Source organism: Crocuta crocuta, unplaced genomic scaffold (assembly GCF_008692635.1).
Source record: "Crocuta crocuta isolate KB4526 unplaced genomic scaffold, BGI_CrCroc_1.0 scaffold369, whole genome shotgun sequence".
NCBI lineage: Eukaryota > Metazoa > Chordata > Mammalia > Carnivora > Hyaenidae > Crocuta > Crocuta crocuta.
Window position 1 is genome coordinate 767,146 of NW_027529441.1, and position 10,464 is coordinate 777,609.

The 10,464-nt window shown below is 45.0% G+C and overlaps 1 protein-coding gene across 1 annotated transcript in view; it reads left to right on the forward strand.

Annotated features, from left to right (window-relative positions):
- Nucleotides 1-10,464, forward strand: part of TIAM1 (TIAM Rac1 associated GEF 1) — a 210,243-nt gene that overhangs the window by 165,389 nt on the left and 34,390 nt on the right. The window contains exon 15 of the mRNA XM_077760193.1: nucleotides 2,649-2,752. Within this exon, the coding sequence (XP_077616319.1) occupies nucleotides 2,649-2,752 (104 nt within the window). The remainder of the gene's footprint in view (nucleotides 1-2,648; nucleotides 2,753-10,464) is intronic.

Here is a 10,464-nt window from a genome sequence, read left to right on the forward strand (position 1 = left end):
CCCTCCCCTCCCCTCCCCTCTCTTCTCCTCCCCTCCCCTTAATCCCCTTCTTTTTCTCTCCCTTCCCTTCCCTTTTGCCAGTGAACACTTTTTTCTTTTATCTTTTTACATCTTTTTAGACCAAGGGCGTAGCCCTTCAAAGGAACTGTATGAACGTGGGAGATTCAGTTCTAGATCTCCAACTTGTGCCGATATGACACCTGTTTTCTATCTCTGGTCTTTACACTTGAAACCAGAGTCTCCAGGGCATCGGTTCCCAAGCTGGGATGGTACTGCTGTTGGGAAATGTGTGGATGCATTTTTTTAAGTTTTTCTTTTAAATGTTTATTTATTTTTGAGAGCGAGAGAAAGGGGTGGGGGGGAGACACAGAATCTGAAGTAGGCGCCAGGATCTGAGCTGTCAGCACAGAGCCCCATGCAGGGCTCGAACCCACAATCCGTGAGATCATGACCTGAGCCAAATTTGGATGCTCAACTGATTGAGCCACCCAGGCGCCCTGTGTGGATGCCTTTTTCTTGGCACAGAGGCCGGGGAGTATTCATTGTATTTAGTGCCCGGGAGCAAGGAAGACTTAAGTGTTGCTTCCAAATGTGTGGTTTTGCGTCCCGCCCCCCAAAATTACTTCTCTCCTGACACCAGTAGATCTTTCTGTCTTTGGGAAACACTGCTCTAGGGAGTGGGGACTGATGGATTTATTTGATATTGCTACAGCTTTTAGACTGGCCCACCATGCCACCTTCTTTTATTGTCTTCATTTTGGGCCCTGGGACTTCTTGGAGCTCAGCTCTATGTTTAAAAGGATTTTGTTATGTTTTGTTTAGCATTGAGTGTTGTGTAGAGGTGAGGTTCCCTCCTTCCTTCCTTCCTTCCTTCCTTCCTTCCTTCCCTCCCTCCTTTTCAGGATACCTATCCCCATGGTATCATTAACAATGAAAATCTTTTCATCTATTTCCCCACTATTTTATGAGCATCAGCTTTCCCCCAGGCATTATATTACACAGTGGGATCTGTGGGGTCACAGCGTTTGGTTGTATGGTCAGGGGGTGGTCATTCTGCAGACTGCATTGTGCATGGTGCCCCCATGTGCTGTGCTGCCTGGCTGTTCTGGCTAGAGCTGAGTGATTTCTATGATCCAAGAGTTTAGTGCTTAGCAGAGTGTCCCTAAATGAGCTTATCCACTCCTCCATGTTGGGGATCAACTCTTGCCTTTTTCTCTGGCCCTAGCATCTAGGCCACTGCCACCATAAAGAGTGTTCAATCACTTCTTCCCCATGGAGGTGACAGTATGACGTAGTTGATAGCCACCAACTTAACTGAGCTGCTTTCTTGGACTGCCACCACCATATAGTAGAGTGAGCAAGTAATTAGAAAATCCTAGAGCCAGAGCTAAAGGGAGGACACAGACAGAAAGTTCCACTGAGTGTGTGTTCACTTCCTTGGTGCTTCGGTCCAAAGGAGGAGAGGAGACCGCAGGATGCAGCCTGGAGCAGGGCCTGCTCGGGGCTGGGCTTCCTCCCTCTTGCCCAGCTGACTTCAAGTCCGAACAGAAAGTGATGCCAGGCAGGTTAGGACTGTACCGGTGTCACTGGATAAGGCAGCCTCTTTACAAACCGAGGCTTTCTCATCCAAAGGGTCAGAAAGTGGCTCCTTTAACCGTCTTGTTTTCTTTCTTTTTTTTTTTTTTTAATATTTTTATTTATTTCTAGGAGAGAGAGACAGCGTGAGCAGGGGAGGGTCAGAGAGAGAGGGAGATACAGACTCTGAAATAGGCTCCAGGCTCTGAGCTGGCAGTCAGCACAGAGCCCGACACAGGGCTCGAACCCACGAACCGTGAGATCATGACCTAAGCGAAAGTCGGACGCTTAACCAACTAAGCCACCCAGGTGCCCCAACCATCTCGTTTTCTATCCTGTCCATTTCTAGTGATGGTGCTATCATCCCTGATCCAGTGCCGACCTGGTTTGATTCCCACTGCCTCATCAGATTAGCTAGAGGCTTTTAAGTAAGTGTCTGAGCCTTGGGACTCCAGCTGTGGTCCATAGCCCTGCAGTACTGATGGGTGTCGTCGGGGGGCTTGTGAGAAATGTGGAATTCTAGGATGGACCCCAGATCTTTTGAATCTGAATCTACAGGGCGTAATCCCTGTGGGTTCAGATGCTCTTTAAATTTGAGATGCCCTCTGGAGGCCTGTGATTGCAGTGTCTGCTTCCTTCACTTCTACATGGAATGTGGTGGGGAGTATGGAAGTTGGGTGTTAATGGTTATAGCTTGCCAGACTTTGCCAAAACAGACATCACAGTATAGTGGACTGAATGTTCATGTCCCTGGGTCCACCTCCAAATACCATGAGGTGGAAGGTTAGGACTTTAACTTGAGTTTGTTGGGGCGGGGGTAGGGGGTGTCATAACAATTATGTATTAGAAAATTTAAAAACATGTATATTGTATATACTCTAATATTAAAGTAATGGTAGTAACAATAAAAACAACAAAACACACTTTCTGAGGCAAGATCGTGGTGCCGTACTTGGAGGGTTTCACAAGATATACACATGTAAGCCTGACCCCACGCCCCCATTTGCACAGGCGTGGCTTTTCGTGATTGCCGCATGTGCCAACCCTCATTTTCTTCTGATGTCACTTCGCAGGGCACAGCTTCTGTGGCGAACAGGGTGGGGGTGCCGAGCCCGCTCCGGAGGAGACCGAAGGGCCGGACTTGGAATCCTCAGATGAAACAGATCACAGCAGCAAGGTGAGAGGTTTTCATTTTCACGTCCCACGTGTCAAACCACGGAAGAATCACAGCCGACACATCACCTTTGCAGCCGTCCGCGGTTAGGAGGCCCCTCCGCGGGATCGAGTGTTTTTACTCTGAGCTGTTGCTAAATAAGACACGAAATCCTGTACGTGAGCTCACAGGGCAGAAATCACTTTTAATGGGTTCAGATCTCATTTCATCCTGTTTCCTTCTTGCATCTCCGTCTTGTGTTGGAAGATGCAGCGTCCAATATGTGCGTGACTGTGTCGGTTACCCCTTCTTGCTGTTCGTGCTTTCTGCACTTGAGCTCTTCTACATTGTCTGTGTTTGGCTCCTGTTAAAGGGCAAGAAACCATATTTTAATTTATTCGAATAGCATGTTGCTCGGTTGGCTGAGGACTGTGAGGAAAGTCTTTATTCTGCCTCTTGGGTGGAAGACCGTGAATTTGTTTGTGAATTTGTTTTCCATTATTCGTCATGCTTCTGCTCGCACTTCAGTGGATCAGTAATGTCTTCTTAGCATAGTCTCCCAAGCACAGTAGTTTAAAAACTTGGTGTTACCTCTGTTCAAAGGCCCTGCCCCAGCAAAAGTGATTGTATGTGACCCTGTTTCTATATTTATTCACCTTTTTTACAAAAACCAATATGTACACGTTTATTTTTATTCTTGACCTAGCTCTTGTTGTTTTGTTTAACATGTACCAGTCACTCACCCTGATCAAATCCTGGAACTTGAAGTTATACCTTTGTGTTCTCTTCTGTAACAGGCTGATTCTTGCCTTCACCCAGTGATTGGATGACTGGGGAAGTCAAATAATATAACTGTAAGAGAACGGATTGGCCAGGGAAATATATGAGTCAGATATGGAGCGTTACTTTAAACAACCTGCATTTCTATATGTGCCCTTTTTTGTCTCTCTTGGTATTTCTATCTCTGTAAGACTCTCTTGAATGCCTGTGTTTGTCTTCAGCAGCACTTTTACCCACGTATGTCTCTGATCATCGTGGGATTACCTTTCTGGGTGTCCTTTCTAAGTTGGGCACGGTATAAAATTTAATATTTGAAAGTAATCTTAATATTTTTAAAAGGCTTTATTCTGGTTATTAATTAAAATGCAGTTGAGTGGTAGGGCACCTGGGTGGCTTTGTTGGTTGAGCGTCCCACCTCGGCTCACGTCAAGATCTCTTGGTTCGAGAGTTCGAGCCCCGCATTGGGCTCTATGCTGTCAGTGCAGAGCCTGCTTCAGATTCTCTGTCCCCCTCTCTTTCTGCCCCTCCCCCTCTTTCATTCTCTCTCTCTCTCTCTCTCTCTCTCTCAAAAATAAATAAGCATTAAAAAAACACACACACACAGGGGCACCTGGGTGGCTCAGTTGGTTAAGCATCTGACTTGAGCTCAAGTCATGATCTCGCAGTCTGTGAGTTTGAGCCCCACGTCAGGCTCTATGCTGACAGCTCAGACGCTTCAGAGCCTGCTTCAGATTCTGTCTCTCTCTCTCTGCCTCTCCCCTGCTCACATTCTGTCTCTCTCTCTCAAAAATAAATAAACATTAATAAATTTTTTAAAAAACACACACACACAAGAATGGAAATACACACATTTCATTTCAAGCCAAAAAAACCCAAGCAAACAAAAACTTACTTAAACTGCCTTTTTAATGTTTGTGGCCCTTACTTTACTTTTATGTACTTGGGGGAGGGGAGACCGATAGCCCCCCNGAAATAGATATTTCCAAACTGGGGTCAGATATTTGGAAGGGTGTTTATTATGTTATTTAGTTATTGAATGTTAATTCTCAGTTTCTAATTTGATTTAGGAATACAGCTATTTTTCTATATCTAAAATATATATTTCTGAATACTTTTTAACTTGGATCATTTTTACCTCACTGTAATAGCCCCATGTTCTCATCCTTGTGGGTTTTGAGGTTGTTTTCATTTTAAATTTTGTGAGTCATGAGGTCCTAAACAGGGTCCTCTATAATATTAGGTCTGGCCGTGGAGAGGAAGGAAGAGGCCCAGGGTTTTGTTGACTGACTGTGGATGCCTGTCTGACTTCACGGTTCTTTCTCCAGAGAAGAGGCCCTAAAGCGCACCTGGAACAGAGAGGGTCAGAGACAAGAACAGACCAGCTTGTCTCTGGATTTCACTGTAGCGATGCTCAGTGGGCTCTTGTACAAAAAACAAAAACAAAAACTGCCTCCAAGTTATTGATGACAAGTTTGGGTGATGATCTGTATTTTTAAAGCTAGTACAGTGACCTTTGCTAAAACTATAGGTTCATATTCCTTTTCACTAGGATAGGAGCACTGTGTGATTCTGTACCCGAAAATCTCCCAAGGTTTGGTTTGATTCACATTTTATCTTTATTTGAATGATTTTGCCCCGCAACCCAAGTTAGTTAACTATTAACTCATTAAAGGATGAGTTAATTTCTCACTTGGGATATTTGGAAGCAAAAGTCTTAAGTCAAGCAAACGGTTCTTGGAGTCTGTATATTCTTACTAGTAAATGAGAGCTAACACTTATTTAGTGTCTTTTATATATTAGGCACTATTCATACTAACTTACCTCATCCTCACAATATCTCTGAGAGAGAAATACTATTATTTCCTCTATTTTATAGGTAATGACATCAGAACAGAGAGGTTAACAACTCACTGAAGGTCACACAGCTCTGAGATGGCAAAACCAGGCCTTGTATTGTTACTTGCTATGCTAAAACTACCTTCTGGCCAGATTGGTTAAAGTCTGGTGTAAAATGCCAAGTTTCAGAAAAAAGAGTTAATTAATTAGTGTGCTGTGTAAGTCAGTTATATACTCATTAGCCACTTAAATATGTTCTTAATACTTAAGCTTTATGGGTGTCTTTTTTTTTTTTTTTTTTTTTTTTTTTTTTAAAAGTAAGGAACACCGGGGTGGCTCAGTTGGTTAAGCTTCTGACTTCTGCTCAGGTCATGATCTCATAGTTCGTGGGTTTAAGCCCTGCATCACATCAGGCTGTATGCTGATGGAGCTCAGAGCCTGGAGCCTGCTTCAGATTCTGTGTCTCCCTCTCTCTCTGCCCCACCCCCAATATCTCTCTTTCTCTCTCTCTCTCTGTCTCCCCCCCTCAAAGTAAATAATCATTAAAAAAAAAATAAAGAGCATGAGTTTCTTGATCAAGATTATTCTTTTGATACATCTCGTAGATCAGTAATTTTTCTTGAGAATAAACCAAACATTAATTTTTAAGTTGCAGGCCGCCCTAAACATGGAAGAATGGTTTAGCCTTGCTTCGAGTGCACCAGGCTGGGTGTAGAATGTAAAAATAAGTAAATCAAGAACAAATTGAGAAATGAAATGAAATGAAACAAGCAATCATTTTTTCTTTGTTCCTCCTGAGGGTGTGAGGGCTGTTGATATTTTTGCTTAATATTTTTGCTGTTCTTCCTAAATGAATTGTTTTACGAAATATTGGGCAGAATATAAGAGAATGCAGGTTTGAGTGGTAACGTGTTTTTTTTTATTTTTTTTTTTAATAGCACTTTGCGCTTCTGTGGCTTTTGGGGTTAAGTAGATAATTGCGGGGTGGTACTGGGGCGGGGGCGGGGCTCCCACACCGCAGGGGGGCTGTCTGGCCCCTTTGTGAGCCACCTTCTTCCTCTTGTGACTGTGGGTGATAGCCTCAATGGGGGCTCCTCCACCGGCCACTGGTTTCTCTGCTTCTAATGGAAAACTCTTGTCTCTGGAAATGAATGCTAATGAGCTCCCTGGCTGCCTCTGCCTCCTTCTGCATCCCAGGCCCCCTGGCAGCTGTGATTTTGTTTGCCATTTAGCAAATGTATTAGAATAATTTTCAGAACATTTCCATTCTGAAAGCCTTCCTTTTTTTTTTTTTCCTTTCTAATCCACATTGGGATTGTCTCAGAAATGTCTGCTTTAGAAACAAAGCATTAGCGGAAACTGCGAAAACATAAACTGTTCAAGGAATACAGTTTGTGTTTATTTACCCATCTATTTGTTTTTTTAGTGCCCGCTCCTGACTCAGTGTGAGGGGTGTCTTCAAAGTTGTTGGGGCCGCCGGGCTTAACATCCCCGTGCGCTGCGTGACGCTGGCCAATCAGCTGATCTTGGCCGCAGAGCAGAGGAGACACTGCTCACATCCTGGGCAGGCTCTCTGTGCTTTGTGTTCTGCTCTCCCGTGGCTCTCCGTTTCTGGAACTTTTGTTGGTTAGCCAGGTGAAATCAAAGCATGAATTCCGGTCCACGCGTTAGCCTCTGACCCCACCCCAGGGACCACCGACGGGAAGAGGGGTGCTGCTCTGGGGGAGGGGGCATCCTGCCGCCCCTCCTTGCGGTGTGGAGATGCGACAGTAGGTGTCACGGGCAAGCCCGCATGGGCTGTCTGTGAGAGGATGCTCCCTTGGGACTGGAAGGTGTTTGGTGCTCTCGGGGGTATTTTAAGAAACTTCTGTGTCTGTGCGGAGCATGTCAGGTGGTAGAATCACCATGAGCATATATTCCTGATGATGTCTGCACTGTGGAGAATAAAGCGCAAGCCCAGGATTGAAAATAATTGCAAGTCCGGTGACTCTGTGTATCGGACGCTTCATCTGGTGAGCATGTTTGAATTCTGTCTTGCTAACCTTGCTTCTGACTTTACAGCTGAATCGCTTTCCAGACCCGTTTCTCCATATTGCATCTTTTTGCCTTCCGGGTCCCCTCGTTGATAAAGAATAGGTATTTAGGTGAATTTGCCTTGAATCTTCATGTTTATATATATATATATTTTTTCCCTTCTTAAATGGCATAAAGATGTACTGTGTATTTTTAAAACGAAGTGCTATTTGCATTCTCACCCTTTCCTTTGGTTGTTGAGATTTTGAGTGTGTTTGTATTATGTGTATGGCAAATCTCCCCTAACCCCACCTCAGCGTGTTCAGAGTGCATTTCTGGAAAGATGATGTTCACCCTGCCTGCTAGAACATTTTAAATGTATTTTACTTTATCTCTGCTTGCTTGGGAAGGAGATGGTTATGGGCGCATTGGCTCAGGGAATGTGTTAGTGGTTTGACGTCCACTGACTTCTATTATACGTGCCTGTTCCCATACTAAGTGTTGAGTCCCTAGGAGGAAAGTCTGGTGGGTTCATGACAAGGAATAATGCAACCAAATCACATGAAACTTTTAAAAATAGGGGCGCCTGGGTGGCTCAGTCGGTGAAGCGTCCGACTTCGGCTCAAGTCATGATCTCGCAGTTCATGGGTTTGAGCCCCGCATCGGGCTCTGTGCTCACAGCTAGCTCAGAGCCTGGAGCCTGCTTCGGATTCTGTGCCTCCCTCTCTCTCTGACCCTTCCCAGCTCACACTGTCTCTCTCTCAGAAATAAATAAAACATTAAAAAAAATATAATCCCATATTAACATTGGAGTCTGCCCACCGTTCAGTCTTTGTGTCACTTCATGCAGCTTGAACGTGGGCCACGAGTCCACCGGATTTACCCGGCTGAGACTTCGTCCTTCCTGGATGTCTTTTCAAAGTTTGTTCAAAAGGAGACAGAGAAGGTGATGGAAAACTATGGGGACTGCCGTTGTATATAGTGGTCTCTGAAATTATAGAGAACATTACTTTGGTGTTTGTCTCCAAAAGAGCTTAAGTAAAGGTTATAAGATTTTAGGTCACTCTGGCCCCTTTTAAATCTGTGGGATGTGTTAAATCGGTCACACGTAAAGGATAGTTTTAGAACTCTGAACTCCTAGAGATAGAAATTGCCCTTGGTGGTTGCATAACAGGAAGAGCTTAAACAGCTGGGTAGCTTGAGTCAATAGTGTGCACTTAAAAGCCTCCCCCTTCTTTTTGTACTTTCTTTTCATCTTCCACAGGAAGAAAGCGATATTATAAACACAGAGCTTCATGCTGGCCCCAGCCAAGTGGCCCATTTCCTTCTGCAATTGTGTACTCTCTTCTGCGCGGTGGTTGGATAATTCTGAGCCCCGGCCATGGAATGGCTTTCCTACCTTGAACCTAACTGGCGGCTCTGAAATGCCTGAAAGTGCTTTTCTGTTTCCAGGGTGACTGATTGCGGTCCTCGAGCTGGGAGTGGTCTGTGCTTCTCCCACTGCAGAAACCTCACTGTCCCCTCCTCCTGAGCAGCCCCTGTCTCCGAGTCCTGGTTCCAGGGCACTTGGCTTGCAGGAGTGTGTTGAGAACCTCCCACGACGGCCACCTCTCTGGCATCTCTGGCTGTGCAGCTTGGTGTAGAATGATTAGGAGACCATGGAACGCTCTGAGACAGGGCGGGGCACTCCTCATATCTCCAACATCATGGTCAAGCTGCCCGGGGAAGGTCCTAATGGACCTTGATGTGTTAAAAAAAAAAAAAAAAAAAGTCCTGGCCACAGCATAGGGTCAGGGGGATTTAAAAGTTGGGCCACAGCATACAGAATCTCTGCATGCTTCTAGAAAATACTGGCCTTTCATACTTCCTTCTAAAGATGCTTTTTGGGTCATATTTTTGGAAAACAAAATTCTCAAACTTGATGACATCATTTTAGGTGAAGTGTTTCCAAGCACACGTTTCATTAAGAGCCTTGTAAAACGTGCTTTGCCAGTATGCATTGTAACTTGGAATTCTGTTTTTTTATTCCTTATTTAAATAGCATGCAACTGACAGTAAATGGACTGCGTCCATGTTGAGATTACATTCATGTTCCTCGTGAGAGCTAATAGCTTGAGTCCGAGAACAGGGTTGCCCTTGTTGAAACTGCTTTAACCCCTCCTCTGTGTTAGAGACCACCCAGCTAAATCTGCCCTAAGCTGACGATTGTGTCTAATAAGGAAGGGATGCCTAAGGCTTTGAACTCTTAGAAGGGGACTTAAGGGAATTTGGGGGTGTCCCTGGGCTGCTAAAGGTTTTTCCTAATATAATCCAGAACTTGGCTCAGAGGGGGAGAGAGAGGAGTAGGCTGGGGGTTTGGGAGTGGGGTTGGGCAGGACATGGCGAGGTTTAGAGCACCATAGCCCTAGCCCACAGCCCACTAACCTTCACTCTACCCTTGGACCCGCTTAAAATAAGGGTATCAGACCTTAGAAGTAGTGAACTTCACACAGGCCAAGTCAAAAGCTCTCCTCACACTCTTAAAAATGGAAACCTCAGAGTATGGTGAAACGGAGAGAATGAAAACCTAGAAACTCCTTCCCACACCATCCATTATTCTATGCAGATGTAGGGGAGAATGGCAGCAGGTCAGTGTGGTGAGAATTGGGAGCACAAAGGGAAGCGTCTTCTAGAATCTTCTGCCTTTGATATGTATCAGAGTCCCGGTTGTAACTTTGGCCCCTCCTGAAAGTGTGGGTCACCCGTGGTATACCAGAGCAGGATGTTGGATTTCACATGGCAACCTGTCGAAATGATAGAAGTGCAGAGAGGTGTACTGTCTCTGGTGGGAATGAGGGCATGGATTTATTGATCATGAGGAGTAGCGTTGATGTTAATCTGCAGGGAAATGACAGACAGCTGTGGTTATCGCCGGGCCATTTAGAAAAGCTTTGTGAAAGGGAAGGTGCCGGTTGTACGTTTGTTGTGTTGGTTTCCTTTGAGGACACTAAATCTAAACCATAAAAGATGGGTGGTAGAAGTTGTGGGTCAGGGCAATTACTTGTCAGCCTTTCTCATTGCCCACAGGACTTTAGTTTCCATGAGGTTTTCTCCCATTCCCCCCCCCC